This window comes from Bactrocera neohumeralis, chromosome 2 (genome assembly GCF_024586455.1).
Source record: "Bactrocera neohumeralis isolate Rockhampton chromosome 2, APGP_CSIRO_Bneo_wtdbg2-racon-allhic-juicebox.fasta_v2, whole genome shotgun sequence".
NCBI classification, from domain to species: Eukaryota; Metazoa; Arthropoda; class Insecta; order Diptera; family Tephritidae; genus Bactrocera; species Bactrocera neohumeralis.
Genome location: NC_065919.1, coordinates 86554926 through 86575709, shown reverse-complemented (window position 1 = coordinate 86575709; position 20784 = coordinate 86554926). Strand labels below are relative to the sequence as shown.

At 36.3% G+C, this 20784-nt stretch overlaps 1 protein-coding gene across 7 annotated transcripts in view; it reads left to right on the top strand.

Annotated features, from left to right (window-relative positions):
• The first annotated feature begins 9966 nt into the window (after window positions 1-9966).
• LOC126758923 (protein held out wings) overlaps window positions 9967-20784 on the top strand; it is a 122604-nt gene continuing 111786 nt past the window's right edge. For all 7 annotated transcript variants that reach the window (XR_007666924.1, XR_007666928.1, XR_007666926.1 and 4 more), the window contains exons 1-2: window positions 9967-10125; window positions 11532-12032. Coding sequence is in view for 2 of the 7 variants with exons in the window: in XM_050473387.1 (XP_050329344.1) it covers window positions 11867-12032 (166 nt within the window). In the remaining 5 variants the exon portion in view is untranslated. The remainder of the gene's footprint in view (window positions 10126-11531; window positions 12033-20784) is intronic.

Sequence of the window (20784 nt, the reverse complement as noted above, 5' to 3'; positions counted from 1 at the left end):
TGAAGTGGTGACGGTGAAGCTTGCGGGTGCTGATGGCTGCTGGTGACACTCGTCGCCTGTGCCTTGTTATGAAACGCATCGGCGTCTGCTACCGAAATAACCTACATACACACACAGACACATACATATGCAAGTACATGGGCCAATTGATCATTCGGTCAGTGTCTGCTGGCCCCCGCTGTGGTCGGTGATGCCCAAAAGGAACCGCAGTGCGTTGCTTACTGAACTGCGCTCGACAGCTCTGAGTACTGGAATTGAAAGGTTCACTTTTTCCTCTGTGTTGGCAATTGATTTGCATTAAAAATTGACACAGTTACAAATTTAGTCAACGCTTAGAGCGGAGTTCATAACTTTTGGTGCGCGCTTGAACCAGCCGCTACAAAGCTTTTGACAGCCGAAAACCACAAAAAATTGCAGTTTAATCCCGCACAAAGCCAAGCTTAAAAACAAACTATTTTTCCATAAAATATTTAAATGAAATTCAACTGTAGCAACGGTACTTGGTCTGGGGCCACTTGTTAGTGGAATATGCAGAAAAAATAAATAAAATATATTTGCGACAGCAATAACAACAAGTGTATGTATATATTATATATTCGCATTAGCGGCGACAATGGCGACACAATCGCAAGCCGCAAAAAGATATGCCAACACTTTGAAATTCAATTTGTGAGTTAGTTCCCAAAAATGGTAGCGGCGACGACGCCACAGCTCCATAATGGGCGAACACACGACAGCCCCAACCATCGGCCACTTGCCACCGAAACACCAGCTCCCTAACTCACAAAGCTCGCCTCGCACACAAGCGCATGCATTTGAATATGTTCGTAGAAATTTATGCATCCAGTTGCACTTTTTAGATATCGCTTATTTTTTGCCGCTTTTCGTCGGCCATTTCGTCACTGGCGCAGTTGGCAAATCAAATTAGCGGCCAAGTCTTAAATGCTCGCACTTTACCCCCACAGTTGCATCGCTCGTCGGCGATGACGCACGACGTGCATACGCGTGTTCGTGGAAATTGCAAGTGTGTGCGTTAGCCCCAAGTTGGCCGAGTGAAAAAATGTATTGACCGTTATTGCCAATAAAAATTGTCAAAGAAAATTGTTTCTCATTTCGTATTTTCTGTGCTACACAAATCGTTCACTGTGTGCATGTGTAGATATGTGCTGGCCATTAAACCGAGTACAATGCGATTGGCTAGAAAAAAGTTCCTCATTTCGTTGAATCAAAGCGCTAATTGTCTTGATCTTGCCGCCCCAAATGCCAAACCTTTAGCTGATTGGTCACTGAGTGCATGACAGTGATGCATTCCGTCGTTGTGGGAGACGAGCGATGAACTCATATCTAAATTCATTTACATAGCAACAACTATTGACTATTGAAACAGCGTACTTTCGCTTCTACGGCATCGAAGTTTTGCACCGACAAGCAAACTTTTCTAGTTCTTACTTTGTATAAAGTACTTTATGAACAGTAAAATACCTGTGGATTCGCATGATTGTAGAAAAAAATGTCACGCGTGTCGAGACGTTTCAATAAAAAGTCGGTATTCCCGTTTTCAGCTTTTGATTATCAAAACCTCAAGTTCTCTGAAAACTTATGTACGCATGTCGCTTTGTGATATGATATTGAGTAATCCAACTAGCAGTTAAGACCGAATTGGAAAGAACATCTTCGAACAATTTTATACTAAATGAAGTCTCAGGCAAGTCGCCTCCTTGTCGTGTGAATTTCAAAATCTAACGTCTACTGGCTGTAGAATTTACACATAGAACCTTCGGACAAAGCCGTCGGCCGTCTACATTATCTCACCTTTCAACTGGGAAAGAAGGTTCAAACACCGACTACATGATCCCGATTTCAAACATAGAAAAAGATGGTTGGCTAAAAGATATATTAGCTAAGCGCAACACTCTAAACATTTATACGGATGGCTCCAAAATGGACGATGGAGTTGTTGCAGGGATATACTGTCTAGAGTTAGGCACAAGGCAGCTTTTTAAGTTGCCGGATCACTGCAGTATATTTCAAGCTGAGGTCTTTGCTACTGCGACAGCAATTCTAGAGTCAACATTTACGTAGACAAGCAGCAATCAAGGCAGTAACCTCGTATCACTTAACGGTCAGAAGTGTCTTGGGATACGTAAAGGCATCGAGGGCAATGAAATAGTGGACGATATTGCCAAGATTGTGTACGGGTAACATCCGAAAACGTGATCAACATTGGGAAACTCATAAATAAAAATAAAAAAACGTTGGAACGAACTACCTGAGTGCAAAACTGCAAAAGTCATGTGCAAAACGGTAGATCGTAAGTACAAAAAATTCCTATGGGCACTCGATGGAAGAGACTGTAGGAACATGGTCCCCACGGGATGATACACTGGAGAAGGTATCGATAATGAAGCCACAGATTAAAATTCGCGTCAAGCGCAGGCATCTTAAAGGATGACTACTCCTTAGGGACCTAGTAACTGAACTCCAAATGGTATCGCAAAGGAACGAAACTGGTCTATGCGTGGCTCCGTGGCCTACCAGATTAACCTAACCTATTTTCTGGCTATAAAGATCATTGCTACACATCTCTCTTTCTTTTAGTTTACAATTTGTTTAGAAGATCTTCGTGAGCGTGAGTCGTCTATGCAACAACGAAAAGAGGTTAACTGAAATTTATTGCATTTAACAGTTATATTGTCTTAAAACGTATCTAATAAACAAAGTGAAAAATATCAAACCCACACACACTGGAGACACGAAAGCCCTTATGTAGATTTAAAATGAAACGAAACGTAAATAAGGTGTAAGAAGCAAAATAGAAATGGAAGAGAAAATACAAAAACAAAATGCAAAAACATAAACGACAAATGACATCAAGTGATATTAAAAATTTTAAGTCGAAGGCTAACAAAACGAAATAAAACCACAATCACGACCACTACCGCAACCGACAACAGCAACAAGCAACCGATTGCAGTTGTAAACCACAACAAAAACACAAGCACGACAAGCTAAAAACAACACCACACACATAACACACCGAAATGCGCAGCGCAATAAAGCGAGGCGGCCGAAAGCAAGTGTGGGTGTTGGCTTATTACAGCCTACTTGAATTTTTGTTTTTGAATAATCACACATTTTACGAGTGGCAACAAGAAATACAGACATTACTTGTGCCATGCGGGCACTTAGTATGCCAATAAGTCTGAACATATGCTATATACTACATATACATATATGTACATATGTACATATATGAATGTAAAGCTTGTTGGCTGGTATTCCAGGCCTGCGTAATCCCAGGAGAATGAGCCTTGTTTTTATTGATGCTTAGCCGATTTCATACAAAATAGAAATTCATAATGTGTTTTTAAGCGCTTTAACAACTTAATCAAATACTCCGAACCCCTCAGGTGCAGTTTTCATAGATGAGATGTACATATATACGAGATCTACTTTATTTTCGAAAACTTAAAAAACTATAAATATCCGTCATATTTCTCTGTGACCAAAATAAATTCTTGGACTTAATTTAACGAGTTAAATTATTCTTGGCATCATTGTCAAATAATAATATTTGTTAATGAGTCAAGTAATAAGCTTTTTAAAAATAATTTTGATTTTCTAAACCTTACAGAACTTTTTAACAAAACCGAGTTCTGTTTGGAATGTCGCCATTTTGCCAAAAATCATGTTGACTAATACTTCCATCATTGCTTTTTTGAGATATTTATAAGTAGAAAAATCTGCCTCACCGCCAGACACCTGTTTTCAGAGGTTCTCCTGTAGATTGGCTACCGGATCAAGAAAATCGAAAATTTTCAAATTGAAAACCCGATTTTTAAAGCACATACATTGAATTCTATAATTTTATAATTTTTATTTATTTTTTAAATAAAATGTCTCTATAAGAAAAATCACAAAAAAAGCTTTTTTTCTGACTTGCAACTCCAAAAACTCTTGAACCGCCAGAGGTGACCTAGCGACTGATGCCCAGAGAATACTGAAATTATGGACTGAACACTTCTCTAGCCTGCTGAATGGCAGTGAAAACATAACACCAGAAGATGGTGAACCAGATTCTCTAATCGATGAAGATGTAGCAGACTTCCATTGCCTGACCATGAAGAAGTTCAAACAGCAATTACGCGTCTGAAGAGCAACAAAGCGGCGGAGATCAATGGATTGCGGCTGAGCTATTCAGATACGGCGGCGAAGCATTCAGCTTCTTTGTAGAATATGGTCGGACAAAAGCATGCCCGACGCTTGGAATTTAAATGTACTCTGCCCAATCCACAAAAAGCCAGAGCCCACAATCTGCTCCAACTCCTGTATGATAAGCCTCCTCAACATCGCATATAAGGTTCCATCGAGCGTACTGTGTGAAAGATTAAAACCAACCATTACCAACCTGATTTGAACTTATAAGTGTGGCTTTTGGCCTGGAAAATCAACAACTGACCAGATATTCGCCATGCGCCAAATCTTGGAAAAGACCCGTAAAAAGGATCGACACACACCACCCCTTCGTCAATTTCAAAGCTGCTGCAACAGATTCCTCTATATCTGAATTTGGTATCCTCGTGAAGCCAATACGGCTGTGTAAACTGCGTTGAGCAATACCATAAGCTCTGTCAGGCTCTCGAAGGTTTCAGACAAGAGCACTTCAATCTACTCCTCGAGAAAATAATTCGAGCTGTAGAGCTGAGTAGAGAAGGTACAATCTTCTATAAGAGTGTACAGCTGGCGGCGTATGCCGATGATATTGATATCATTGACCTCAACAACCGCCCCGTTTGTTATGCTTTCTCCAGACTCAATAAAGAAGCGAAGCAAATGGGTCTGATAGAGAACGAAAGTAAGACGAAATATATCCTGTCATAAAATAAACAGTCGTCGCTCTCGTGACTAGGCTCCCATGTCACTGTTGACAGTCATAACTTCGAAGTTGTAAATAATTTCGTCTATCTTGGAACCACAGACAATGTCAGCCTGGAAATCCAACGCAGAATAACACTTGCCAACAGGTGCTACTTCGGACTGAGTAGGCAATTGAGAAGTAAAGTCCTCTCTCGACGAACAAAAACCGAACTCTATAAGTCACTCATTATCCCCGTCGTGCTATATGGTGCAGAGGCTTGGACGATGACAGCAACCGATGTGTCGACGTTGCGAGTTTTCGAGAGAAAAGTTCTGCGAAAGATTTGTGGTCCTTTGCGCGTTGGCCATGGCGAATATCGCATTCGATGGAACGATGAGCTGTATGAGATATACGACGACATTGACATAGTTCAGCGAATTAAAAGACAGCGACTACGCTGGCTAAGTCATGTCGTCCGAATAGATGAAAACACTCCAGCTCTGAGAGTATTCGAATACCCTCCGGGGGAAGCAGAGGAAGAGGAGGACCTCCACTCCGTTGAAAAGATTAGGTGGAGAAGGACCTGGATATACTTGAAATCTAAAATTCGCGCCATACAGAAAAAGGAGGAGCGAATGACGCTCTCTTGCATTTGAGACTATAACCTAGTAAGCGGTGTCTACACCAATAAAGAAAAAAAAAACAAAAACATTTTTTTTTTATTTTAAGTTATCTTTACTAACATGTACATATGTATATGTATATATTTATTTTATTAAAAAGTAGCTATTTTCCCGGCAGGTGTTAGTTTCCTACAAAATAATCAAACTTCACAGCATCACTTTGGTAGTTTTCAAACAGATATCCTGAAATTTCATAATTTTTTTTAGGGGAAAAGGAAGAGAATTGATGCTACCTAAAAGCTGAAATTTGAACAAGGTTTTTTACTAATATTTTTAAATATTTCACAGTTATGCATAATATATTAATAGCTCCACAAAAAATAACGGTAAAATTGATATTCTTGTACTTTTGCGCTACATTTGTTTCGTACAATAAATTACGAGCTACTTACATATGTATGTAAGTGCAAATTTATGTTGGTATATTCATAATTATGTACGCAGTAGCTATGAGAATCCTTAACACATGACGTTATGCCATAAATGGCTGTTGCCATTAAACCGTTGACGCCAGTTGCCAGCCATTGGCTACAGCGATTGACAAGCTGGATACAGCAAGTGTGCTCAATCGTTGCGCATGCGCCACCGACCGTTCAAACCATATAACAGCAGTTATTTATTATTTTTGCTACTTGAATTTTACCAAAAAATGCGTTAAATAATTCAACAACGAAAATGTAATGTGATTCTCAATAAATACAAATACAATAATAATGCAAACACTTTATTACATTCATATATTCATATCTATGTTTGTAGGAACGAGCATAAGAAAAGCTCCTTTTAATGCTTTTAACACGTTAATCGCTGAATTCCTTCGCTAAATGACAATTTTCCCACATTAAATATTACCGATAGCTATGCGATGATAATTGAGCCAAAAATTTATGGAAACAAAATTAAGAATTCCCACTAGAGTATTTATTTTTAATTAGTTTACACATTTAATGCGACTTTGTACATACATAACTACTTATTTAGTATTTTCAAGTATTCTGTGTAGAATAAAAATGATGTGTAGATGTACGTATGTACATGTGTATGTATGTATGTATGCCATAAATGCAACGAACTGCCAAACATTCTTAATAATTGAAAATAAAGTATCTCATTTCACGAAGTAATGGATTTTTCTACAAACACTTTTGAAAAAAGCAACGGTGCTAAATTGTCGTATGTTCAATTGGAAACATTCTCGGTAAAACTGGCTGGACTGATTGCCCCTCGGTATTTTCGAAAAAGGTTTGCAAAAATTGAACTGCCTTATTGATTTAGACGTGGTGAGAGTATCGCATACTGTTAACCGAGACTTGTCTGTCGAATAGATGCCGATGCTTTTGGTTCTGAAGGAACGCTATTTGATAACAACTTGGCAGTTCCCGCTGGGATGCTTTCGCAGAAATTATCCTTGCAGAGACCTGCTTGGAGCGGAACCGCCTCCTAGGAACATCTCAACTACGTCGACGACATCAGACAATACGTCGATCAGAGTTCGGTCGCAACTAACTTCCGACAAGCACTTCACAGTAGAGCCATCAACACCTTCACCGACCTCTTCTAGTGACTCGAAGTCAAACCACCACCCATTGCAGACGAAGAGCTCGCGTTGCCGCGAGAAACGAGAGTTACCCTTGCGCAGCTTTGTTCTGGATACTGTAGCAGGCAGGTATCCAGAATAGACTCCGACATGGCTGCGTGCAATGAGTGCCCTCATGACACTGGCTACCTTTTACAACCGACTTCGCCGAAACAGCACGTTTCTTGTACCTTCCGTTGGGTGACGTTCACGACATCTTAGCTTATCCTTGCCATCCTAACTGGGACTAGGTATCCGCTATAACAACAATGACATTACAGCTTGTCGAAGAATGGAAGGGGGTTCTGCATTAGAAAGTACAAGTAGAAAGAGATTTATCGTCCTCTGCAGGGTAGAATGGACTGGCCGACGGCATTGTTGTTCATACCAAAATTGCTTAGGTTGTTGTAGCACGGACCGATAAGAGGCAGAGTGAATAAAGAAAATTAGAATTACTCAAAAATGTGTAAGAACATTTTCGTTTTTGATAAATTTCTTATAAGAACAGAGGCACTTCAGATGCTTTTAATATCTTTTGCAGGCATATGCATAATGTATTTATATGTATTAAACTTGTACGAGTAACAGAGTGATGGAGAGGTTCACTTCTCCAATATATTGTAAGTATGTGTGTATATGTGTTACTAAAAAACATGCAAATTGTTCGACTCTATCATGGCTGTTATATACCAAATATTAAATGTATGCATGTATGTATGCTAATCCGAGATTGTCATGGCTGCCTCTTAGAACGCTCAACTTAAACACCTTGAGCAGCATGATTGCTGCCATTACCATTTTGAGAACTCCAAAGATTTCTTTGGTATAAAACTGTTTCTTGTTGTTTTGTTTTAATTTTCGCACGTAGGAGCCCTAGGTTATGTACAAATGTATTTCAGTTATATTTAAAAAAAATTTAATAAAAACTAAACAAACTAAGAACAAGCTTGAAACAATAAAGTGGAATGACCAATTTATCCTCCTCCTCACTTGGAGCGCCGTTTATGGAAACTAGAACTAGCGCTAAAGATAACGAGATATCTCGCGTCTAAGACAACTGAAACTTGATTTCAGCTGTTGAAGGAAATAAAAATATTTTAATTTACGTATAAGTTTTCTAATGTCATATAAAATTTATTTGTATTTTAGTGTTACATAACACAGTTTTGCGAATTGATGTAGTAAATTCCACAACATACTATTACGATGTTAATTTAAAATTTTTCAATTAATTTCATATATAGTATGTACTTTCATATGTAAAAAAAATTGATTACTCAACATGTTTTGTAATAAAAATAAAATGTATTGAAAAAAATTACGTTTTTTAGAGGAACCTCGCCTTAAGGGGTTATATCCACTTGCAAGTAAAAACAAGAAATAACGTTAACTTCTAAACAATTTCTTCCGATATTACATTATTTCTATGAACAATAACTCATACCAAATTTCGTGAAGATATATCGTCAAATGAGGAAGTTTCCCATACCAGCATTTGATTCCGATCATTCAGTTTGTATGCAGCTATATGCTATACTTAACCGATCTGAACAATTTCTTCGGAGATTACATTATTACCTTAGAAAAGAACCTGTGCCAACTTTTGTGAAGATATATTGTCAAATGTGAAAGTTTTCCATACAAGAACTTGATTCCGATCGTTCAGTTTGTACGGCAGCTATATGTTATAGTCGTCCGATATCAGCAGTTCCGACAAATGAGCAGCTTCTTGAAGGGAAAATGACGTTTGCAATATTTCAAAACGATATCTTAAAAACTGAGGGACTAGTTCGTAAATATACAGACAGACGGACGGATATGGCTAAATCGACTCAGTTCAACATACTGATCATTTATACTTGTATATATACTTTATATGGTCTCCGACGCTTCCTTCTAGGTGTTATAAACTTCGTGGCAAACTTAATATACCCTGTTCAGGGTGTAAAAAGCGTTTTTTGTGAATTTTTCTTTGAAGAGAGATTGTATTAAAAAAAAAAAAAAAATTTATATTAATAGAATTTAAAGTACTTTAACAATCGTTGATTAATTTTGAAAATATTTTGAATTCTCTTGTTTCCGTAGCCGATTTTTGGAAGGAACTTCGAAAAAGGTTAAGAAAATTCAAAAAGCAAAACAATTGTTATTCTTATAGATGATTATTATTCAAAATATTATGATCGAAGGACTAGTAAAATTATGTTTTTTTTAACAAATCATAAAGTCGTGAAAAAATTTACACTTCAGAGTAGCTGAAAGACACGAAATTATTATTAAAATAATAAAATAGTATCTTTACAGTGAATACCCACATTAATTAGTAAAGTTTGCAAGAACTCTGAAATTTTAAAATTTTTTTTACATATGTACGAAAATGTAAAAAAGTAACAATTCTTTTATCAATTTACAAAAATATTTAATTCCCCTTAATAATTGACTTTATTTGTATTATATACAAAACTGCTAAATTAATAAATACCATTCAATTCCTTAGTGACCTAAACGGAAGACCCTTTCTCAAAATGTTATTTTTAGTAAACTTCCCACACATACTGAATGTGTTCCCAAATATCGCATTTGACTCATTTCCACTGTTCCCATGGTACATTTTTACAAACTGGTTGATTTGATCGGTGCAACACTCATCTAGCCTGCTCACACAACCGTTGACCGGTACGCGCTAACAAACTGTGCGAGCGAGCCAACGATATACTCTGAAGTCGCAGCCCGAAGAGAATTAAAAACCCACACGAAAACAAAATGCAATCTCGTTTCCGAAGAAAATACTGCGGCGATCGCTTGAAAGCGAAATTTTCGTTTCGTGTCTTTTCAGTTTTGTTCTTGGAGTCATCGCGTTTAGTTATTCAAAAAATCATACTTCGCGTTCAATAGCAAATCTTGAGTGTGCTTAAATAGTAATTATACACACAAAAAATTGTTTAAATTCTTCCTTTGGATTTTCAAATCGCGATCGAATAAAACGTGAAACGTTTAACAAACCACAAAAAGTACGTGAATGGACCAACAATCAAACAAAATAAACTTAAAGTGCACAGTGTCTTAAGTCAAAATCAATTGCAGAGATGCTTTGGAATTCCACAAATTTTTACTTTTTTGTTTTGTTGTAATACTTGTGCTCGTTTTTAAAGGGCAAGAATCGAAGCAAATTGTTGAAGCAAACAACAATGCAGCCGCAGTCGTCGTCGCCTCCATTCATTCCAAACCAAGCTGCGTAGCGACTGCGCAGCGCGATTCTTGACAATTCCGCATAGTTTCCGAGAGTCAAAAAAGAATTTTGTATGGAAATTTTTAGTGTTGTGTAGTGAAATTGGGCGGGGGAACTATGTAGTGTCGGCAAGCGAGCTTTCCCATTTCCGTCTAGTGTATTTTTAGTTAAATGAAATATTTTTAGCAGCTTATTTACTCCACTAGTATGGAAAACAACGACGCAAGGCAGCGCAGCGCAGCATATAATATAAGAAATAAATCTGTTTGACATTCCGCTTTCATCTCGTCGTTTATCCGCATTGTCAGCATATACACAAATAAGTGTATATGTGTGTGTGTATAGCAAACAGCTAAATGCACGGATCGAACGACTTGCCGTACGAATTGACTGCAGAAAGCGTAATTCGAAAAAGCAGGCAAAAACAAAAATAACAAAGTAATGAACGAAGCAAGCGAGAAGCTAATGAAAACTGCGACGCTTGCGTTATTGTGAGCAGCGACGCAGCGGCTTTATTTGCGTTCAAAACAGGAGCGTACGGACAGAAATAGAAGGCGTATGAGAAGCGGCGAAAATACAAGAAATACGATCGACTGGATTCGAATGGCTTTTCTTCGTATAGTAGCAAAAAAATGTGCAAACGCAAAAGCAAATTACAAATACAACTGAAGAAATTGTTGATTTTAATTTGTAAAGCGTTTGCATTTGTATTACACCCCTTTTGTCACTTTGTCTGCCACTGATCCTATGCGAATTCCGCCTTCTCGGCGGCAGCGCATTTCACTGCAGCTACAAACACAAATGGCACATCTGTTTGTTTTTGCTGTAATTAAAGTAGTTTTCGCATTTATCATTATGCACACCATTTCGTTTTCTGAATTTCAATATATTCATATTTAATTTTATTTTATGTTCTTGTCATTCTGTGCCATAATAACCGCGCTTTACCTACGAAAGTGTAGTGTTAATTTGCGTTTATTTAATGAAATTGGAAAAAAATGTATTTAAACACTTGAGAATGGGATTTAATGAAATCGTACAGCATAATCGCAGTTGCTACCAAGTTCTGCCTCTTATTTTCCACTCTGCAATTGATTTGGTTAAGAGGAAACATGTATTTAAACGATATTAAGTCCGAAATTTGAGTTTTAAATATGAAAATAATAAATAAATTTCTCACAATTACAGTTAATTGGAAAAACGTGTCACAATCGCAAATAAACCAATAACACAGACTTAAGTACATGCGTATCAAATTTAAATAATTGTAAATTCAACAACAAAAATAAATGAATTGGGTGAAATTAAGTTTTTGGAACGCTCATTCATAATATAACAAAAACAAAGTGCAATAATTTACTTACTTAAAAAAAAATCAGTTCGAGTTTAAACCGCAAGTACTTTACAAATAATTGTGTGTGGCTAGTGGATTTTCATTGATTAAGCCATTAGAGTTATCCATTCTTGTAAACACATATTTTAATTAAAAAACTGCTAAAGAAAAACAAAAAAACAGCTTCAAAATGAGTCTGTGTGATGCTAGCGCCGTAACCATTCAAGCTACCCCTCAACAACAACACCAGAGCACACAAAGCATAGCCGACTATTTGGCACAATTGCTGAAGGATCGCAAACAAATGGCAGCTTTTCCAAATGTATTCAATCACGTTGAACGTCTGCTTGATGAAGGTATGTAACAAACTTAATTAATTTTAAAAATACAATTTAATATAATTTAATTATTCTTTAAACGCTAGGTATTAATATAAAAATATTTTCTTTTTCATATGAAAACTATGATTTTGAAATAATAACATGTGGTTCATGTGTGTTTTGAAAAGTTTAAGACATTTTTAAATTTTTTCGTTTAGAGAAGCCTAACATCGGAAATAAAGCTTTTGAGTGCGTTAGTAAAATTTTAGGCACAATCACTGAAATCAAAAAAAGTCTAGTTTTCAAAGCTCTGACTTTTATTGCTTTGTGTTGTTGTTTCTTTTTCGAAATTATTGCTATAAAGTGTAGCCCACAACAAGGAGTCGTTGATCTCTCTTTCGGAGAACGTGTTTTTAGTAAAACTACACAATGGTACGTGGATCTGGTTAAGCAGATCAAATGCCAAAAGCAGAAAAACTGTAGGCACACGTGATAAAAGCAATGAAAGTGTAGAAAGGCAAGCAGAAATGTCTTTTGTCTTCTATTTTCCTTGGCTCCGCTTTTGGAGTCTTTGAGTAAACAGCTCTAACAATTCGGTTCATTCCACCTTAATCGCTTTTTCTTTTTTTACTTTGTTTCTCACCCAATTCGCTTTCCTTTTATACACTTGTATTTATATAAAATTCTTTAGTTTTCTTTGATTTTTCTTGCTAGCTGTCTGGGGCACATTTCTTCCTGTATATGTTCATAGCATTACAGCCCATGCCCTTACAGTGCCTACTGTCTTCTTGCCACGATGCGCACACATTGTTGTCGCATTATTGTTTATCTGCTCCCACTTCGTATTCCATTCAAGTGCACTTGTGTGAGTCTTGGCATGTGCATGGTCCGCTGCTAGCTCCAGTCAAGACGCTGTGCAACATCGAAAGAATGTCTGTCTGCCTATTTGCGGTACAAACTTATCCCATTGAGTGCCATTCCATTCGTTACGTTTACGTTTTTTAATGCATTTATGATAATTCGATGCCCAGTCGCGTTGCCTGGCATGGGGTAAAGTGTCAATACCGGCGGGAGAATGGTGACCGAGAGTTCGCCTGCCCACTTGACATTTGCGCATTTACGCACAAAATTGTTGTATTGTTTCCTTGTAATTTGAATTGTTAATGCTTTGTAGCTGACCCGGCGAAAATGCAGAAATATGACGAAAGAACTGTGTAATTCGGAGATAAAAATACATATCCAGATATTTATGAATTATGTACATACATATGTATGTATGTACATATGTAAAAATTTTTGGAAATTTTCGGAAACGTGGCGGATATAATGAATTGCAGATAGTGATTTTCTGCGAAAATATTTCATTTTTGTTTACATTAAAATTGTCTGCGGATATGTATGTATGTAAATTTGGGATATATAATTTTTTCCTATTATATACATATATATTTTTACTGGAAAAGCGTGTAACTCAGTAGTGTGTTTTTATGTACATATATATGGATACTTAGATATGTGTACAGTGCATTTGTGCATGTGAAGGCTTCAGAGGCTTCAGAAGTTGTAGCTGTAAAAATTTGTATAACTTTTTAAGTGCGTGTCTCTCTTCATTCATCAGGTTCATTGTGCTTAAATTAATAATTTTGTTCTTCCAAAGATGTATTTTACTTCTTTTTGACACACCTTTATCAAATTAATGCGTTGGCAACCACAGTACTTAAGTAACGGTACAAATATTATGAGTTCGCAGCATGCTGATTTTTTTAATTTTCTTACCGCAGACATATTTTTTCATTACTTTCTAATTTTAAAAGTAAAAAAGCGTAAAAATTAAAAATTTAATTTTTTTTAATTCTTTAGTTGGCTAATTTTGTCAATTCTACGTATTTGGTGCCCTAATTTTAGACCAAAATAATGCCAATCATCTACATAGCTAAACAGTTAACCGGTTATTCTAAATAACATTGAAAAAGTTGCTGCACACTTAACAATTCACATAGTGATCGATAACAATCGCCACAAAATTTATTTCAGCGAAACTTTAACTGTTGATCTTTTTTTCCGGAAGCCCCAACTGGTGGCTGATAAAATAAAAACCAAAACCAGAATTGTATTCAAATCGAATACACCAACATTAATGCTCGAGATAAACATGTTTTCTATTTTAAATTTTTGTTTTTGTTTTACTTGATAATTAAATTCAAATAGCTACGGTCCGCAAGACAATGGCGACGCGGTTTCTTTAGATAAATAGTTAATAAACAAATAGTAAAGTAGATTAATAATTTTTCAACGTCATTTAGGTAAACCACCGAAAGGGTAGCCACAAAGCCAACAGACGTAGACGCTATGTGATAAGAATTTTATGTTATCAAATGGAATTAAATTCATTTCGCCACTACAAAGCGATATCAGCTTTTGGAAATGTAGTATGTGTATAAGTGTGTCTGTATTTTTACATTGTTATATAACAATATATGGCTTTAAAACTTTAAACGAAGTTGCTACACATATTTTTATCTGCGCGGTGCAAAAACAGTTCACTTTTTTATGCTCAGCATCCACGGCGTTAATGGCGGCCGTGTGTACCCAGTAACTAACCCCATGCAGTAATGAGTTTGTGTAAACAAATTGGCTATAAATAAACCATATGCCGCGCGAGAGCAGACTTTGCTTTTTATTATTTTTCTTTATTTTTGTTAATTACGGTGACAAATATTCAAAGTTTACACAATTTTTAACTTCAAATCCGCACGTTTTTAATTGAAAATTACTACCTAGATAAGCGCGAATAATGACAAAAATTAAATATTATAAATGGTGAATTCGACAAAATACATACATACATACATACATATGTATACATACATATGTGTATGTAAACCATATATGTACATATGTATATGTTGGACCTACTCCAGAAGCGTTTAAATGCATTTTTTTCTTCATTTTTAATTTGCTAAGATTCGCTTTACCTTCTGCATTTAATTTAATTTTCTTTTTTGCTGTGTTTCGTACTGCTTTTGATGTTTTGTTTTATTCATTTTAATATTTTTGATTTCCATGTCATATCTTTTTTGAAACCAATTTCCATACTCTATATTTTATTGATTGTTTACTTTTTTACTTTTTTGCAACTGAATTAAATTTTTTGGGTCAAATTTTTGCGAAAGGTGAGCTGCACTTTCTCCTTTCGACTTTTCGCTTTTGTTTATAAAATAAATTTACAACCAGCCAGATGTTTTACTGCTTAATAATCTATCTTTTGCAATTAATTGATTAAAATCGTATGCGTTTAAGCTTTAATGGCATATCAGTTTAATAGACAATTAAATTTTTTTTCTTCATTATCATAACTTTCGTATTTCATCGTGTATTTATGGTGAATGTGCATATCTAGTCTGCATAATGGTGTATTTCAATACATTTTCAAATAAAAATACAAGCGTTAGCAATGTTTTTATTGTTGTAAATGTCAGCACTGTCAGAAGACTAAAATATGTATGTGTATTTCGAAGCAATTTTTGGTTAGTTTTTGTTACGAAAGAATATATCGGCATTCTATGTCTTTGATCAGGTTTCATCACATTTTTCATACAATCTCATAAACAGCATATGAATACCAACCACATTCTATATCCTCCCTTTTTTCAGTATTTATGCCTGCCTAAACATGCGATCCTAAGCTTTGACTTTAAATTTGCGCATGAAATGTCTATTTTGCTTTCTAAAAAACCGCATGTGTCTATTTTATTCTATAACCGGAGGCAAAATGTCTTCGCTGGCGGTTAGAACACAACAGCAAAACTCGTAAAACTCTTAACTTCATTTTCGCCCAGTTCGTAATGGTATTCACACTGACCTAATTAAGTTACCTGTTAGCAACCAGCAACTTCTACGCATACATAAGCATAAATGCTTAGAAAAAATATATGCTTATAGCAAATAATGTTTGTAAATGTGTACGTATGTATGTACATACTTATGTATGCATAAAAGTGCGTACAACGAACCCGCATTACATAGATACTACATGTAATACATGTCTATGTATGTATTTCATAGTAGATTTTTGGCACTACTGACACACACTTGAGATTCTTTGACCATTTCTTTGCATTTTCTCCTTCGTGCGGCTGGAAGTTTCAACGCGTTTGACTGTGACTCACGGAATGACAGAATCTCAACAATTTATTCAAAACACTAATTCGCAGTTTGTTCGGGTTTTATGTTCGTACTTATATTTTTATTGTTACTATATGCAGATGTACATAAGTGTGATTGCACTCTGCTGGGTTTTTATATACATACTAATTTATTTATTTAATTTTCTGTAGCAAAGGAATGCCGTGGTCTGCATACAAATTTGCTTCAAATTTGAATTTAATTAATGCAATAAATGTTCTTATTGAAGTAGGTTGATAAAAATAACTAACAAATGGAAACTAAAAAATTAATTAAATTATCTAATAAAACTGAGTCCAAATGAAAATCGTTAATAAAGCGGAGGAAATATGAAAAAATAAATCAGGGGAAAAAATTGAATGGAATTAGGCGAAAAAGTATGTTACCTCGCGCATATGTACATACATACATACATATGTAGCTTGTATATTATCTTACAATATTTTTTGATTTCAGGCTCATTTTTTATAAAATAAAGAGTGTTTCATTAATTAGAAACAAGGCGGGCAGAATAATAGACATTTATCAAGTAATATATTAATACTTTACAAGCTAAAATATTTATTGATAAAGTATAAATAAAGGACAATAATACATAAAATTATATAATACATTAAAAAAAACATATTTCTATATAAATATTTACAAATGAATAATAAAAGAATCGATAATACTCAAAACCAGTATACACATTGGAAAAAAAAATACATAAATAATTAATTAATAAAAAAATTAAGAAAACCAAAAAAAAAAATTAATAAAAAAAAAATAAATAAAAATTTATTTAAAAAATAAAAAAAATAATATAAATTAATATATTTATATAATATTACACTAACAAAATGTACAGCGAATTTGCAATTGCAAATATGCAAGACCATTTGCACCAGATTGTGAATTGCCCTATAATAAAAAACAAATAATATAAATAAAGTAGAAAAACTTAGAATAGATACTCAAAAATGCATGCAAATTCTAAAAAAAAATACTTATAATTTGTATATAAAAAAAAAAATAAAAAACAATATAAAGAAAAAATAATTTTGCATTTAAATAAAATAATATTAAAATCAACCCCCACTTCTCATCAATTATGTTTGAAAGTATGCAATTAATTTTGTACTATTATTTGCAATTAAACTCTCTTTGTTTTTGTTAATAACTTTTTCATTGCATAATTATGTCCAATTTCGCTCGCTTTAATCGGCTCTCAACTACATAATCGTGCCACAATAGCGTTAGCAGCCGGCGTGCGCACTTCGAAACGTTACGTAGTTATGTATTTACATAGCAATATAGTAATAAAAGCGCTAATTTCTTCTTTATCTCCACTACGTACGAGTACATACTTCCATAATGAGCTACCCAGCGGTAAATTGCTTTCCGAACTATGCATGACTGTTTGCCTAACTGTTATCGACGAAGTGAAGGGAAAGGGAGTAAGCAGAGAGTGGGCGGGGGGCAATTAAAAGTGGAGGCGGAAATGTGTGTAGAATATTTAAATGCAATAATTCTACTTATAGCTACTTTTTGGCCTCCAAATATGGCTGAGAAGGAAATGTGTCTTAACAGAAATTGTTGGCTGGCAACGAAATTTGTATATGCAGCGTTGTTGTATTCGAAACAATTAATAAATTTATATAGTAAATATTATTATTTGGTTTGGTTTTGACCAGTTTTCTGTTTGGTTACACACACTGTTTACTCGTTATACTGTTATTTGCCTACTTATTTCACAAGTTCTACTGTAAGGCGACCTAAGCAGCTAATGAGTTGAGATTGTTGTAAGTCATTGAGCTGCTTTTATATATAAATGTGTGTATGTACATTAGAGCTGGCAGATTTTTAGTATAAAATGCTGTTGTTGTTGTTGTTGTTTTAACGGAGATTCAATCCCCGTTGGGATGGTAAATATCATTTGAGTTGTCGTCGAGGTCATCTAACGGTAGGCCCAAGAAACGTGCTGTTTCGACGGGGTCGGACCAAAGGGAGGAGGGTGTTAGATGGGTAGGGTTTGTGGGGCATGCAAAGAGGTGGTCAGTGTCATGCGGAGACTCGTTGCATGCAGGACATACATCGAGTATGTCAGGGTCTATTCTGGATAAGTAGGAGTTTAACCTGCTACAGTATCCAGAACGAAGTTGCGCAAGGGTCACACGCGTTTCTCGCGGCAGCTGGAGCTCTTCGTCTGCGATGGGTGGTGGTTTAACTCCAAGAACGCCATTCACGGGAAGGGAGTCGGTGAAGGTGTTGATGGCTCCACTGTGAATGGCGGTCAGTACCTGTCGAAAGTTAGTTGCGTCCGAAGTCCGGTCGGCGTACTGTACGACGTCGTCGACGTAATCCAGGAATGACCTCTTGATGCTCCTAGGAGGCGGTTCCGCTCCAAGCAGATGGCTGCAGGGGTGATTTCTGCGAAAGCATCCCAGCAGGAACTGCCTGGAGAGGAGTTCGTTATGCTCCTTAACCGGGAGCATGCGCGTCTCACTATGGAGGTGTTCAATCGGAGACATCAAGAGACATCCTGTAGTGGTCCGGAGTGCAGTATTTTGGCAGGTCTGAAGTTTCCTCATCTGCGTGCCACTGCATCCAGGCGACCATATGGGCGCTGCGTAATTGAGGACCGGCCGGCCGATTGCCTTGTATGTTGCCAACAACGTTTCTTTGTCTTTTCCCCATGTGCTGCCGGCTAGCGACTTGAGGATTTTGTTGCGGCTCTGTACTTTGGCGATAATCGCGGTCGAATGCGGAGAGAAGGAGCATAGACTGTCGAAAGTTACACCTAAAATCTTAGGATTATTGACAGTCGGAATTTTGACGCCGTCGACTGCAATGTTAAGCTCAAGTCTATACTCCTTCGTCCAGTTGGTAAAAATGGTCGCTGTGGATTTGGTGGGGGAGAGTGTCAGATTTCGTGCAGTGAGGAAACGAGAAAGATCGGAGAGGTAGCTGTTTACCTTCGAACACATGCCATCGATTCCATTGCCCGACGCCAATATCGTGCAGTCATCAGCGTACGAGGTTATGGAAACTCCCTCTGGTGGTTGTGGGAGTTTCGAGATGTAGAAATTAAACAGTAGTGGGGAGAGGACACCACCCTGTGGAACCCCCTGTTTAATTCTTCTCAGTTTAGATGTTTTACCTCGAAATAGTACGGATGACTGGCGACCGCTCAGGTAGTTCATGGTCCACCTCTTTAACCCTGGAGGGAGCGTAGTTGTTTCAATGTCCTGCAGTAGCGTTGTGTGATTGACCGTGTCAAAGGCTTTTGACAGGTCCAACGCTACGAGGATCGTTCTTTCGCAGGGTGGTTTCTGGTTGAGGCCACGAACTATCTGGGCGTTTATGACGCTAAGTGCTGTGGTGGTGCTATGCACTTTTCGGAATCCATGCTGGTGGCTGGCTAGGCTCAGGTGGTGAGTGAAGGTCGGGAGTAGCAAGGCCTCAAGTGTCTTCACTACTGGGGAGAGGAGAGTTATCGGGCGACATCCATGGCGATTATCCAATTCCCACGACAGCCGGTTCTACGCACCGGAATTAACTCGGATTTCATCCGACCAAGGGCTGTTTTTTCGGCGATCTAACCCCGTTTGGATCGGTGAGTATTAATTTGTGTTTGTCGTCATTAGAGTGTAAAATGCTCTACAACTTTGCCTAAAACATTATGGGTTTAAAACCGGTTTCAAGCCAGCGATTTTTAAGGCGAAATGCCAGAAATCTGATGGATCAGTTGTATGGGAGATATGTGATTTAATTGTCCGATTTTACCGATTCCAACAAATTATCAGTAGAATATCAAAATGCATCTACTTATTAAATATTTGTGGATATCTCAAAAAATGACGCACAAATTTTTTTATTCCCAAAAAAACTTCTTAAAATTTTAGGCTCGAAACCGGTTTCAGACCCATAGTCTATTGGGCAAAGACTACATTCTACTATCATATATAAAACATCAATTTTCTAATTTTATTTTTTACTCTGTTGGGTTAGAATCTTGGATATTCCGAATTCTTTTCAAATCGAAAGTCTCTAGTTTTAGAATATTTTATTTTTAGTTTCTTTTTCAAATCGAAAGTCTATAATTTTTGAATATTTTATTTTTCATTTGAAAACTCATTAAAATATATCGTCGCCACATCTTATTTTTTATAGTTTCAAAATGGCTTTTAAAATATTTTGGAATAACTCGGCAAAGGGCCCAGTGCGGTAAATTTTGAAACTCTTGCGAGCATTTAAAATATTTTCCTGTGCTCTAAAGTTAATTTAAATGCATTGAAAGCCCCCAAAAAGCAAATACTCTCATAAAAATATATCTCTGTGTGTCCGATACATTAATGTGCGCTTTTCGAAATTACACCCTAGGCGCGCACCGTTAACTACAATTCAGTTTATTATTTCAATCCGATTATTTCTGGCATCATTTCATGGTACACACACCATCACATACACACTTTTTTATATGCACGCGTATATGTGTGATATCTAATAAAATCTTGATTGAAAATAGTCATAAACATAAATTTCGGCAGTTGACAGGTTCGACACACTACATAAAGTCTCACAGTAAAACATAACACAGCAGATTTCAAAAATATCAATT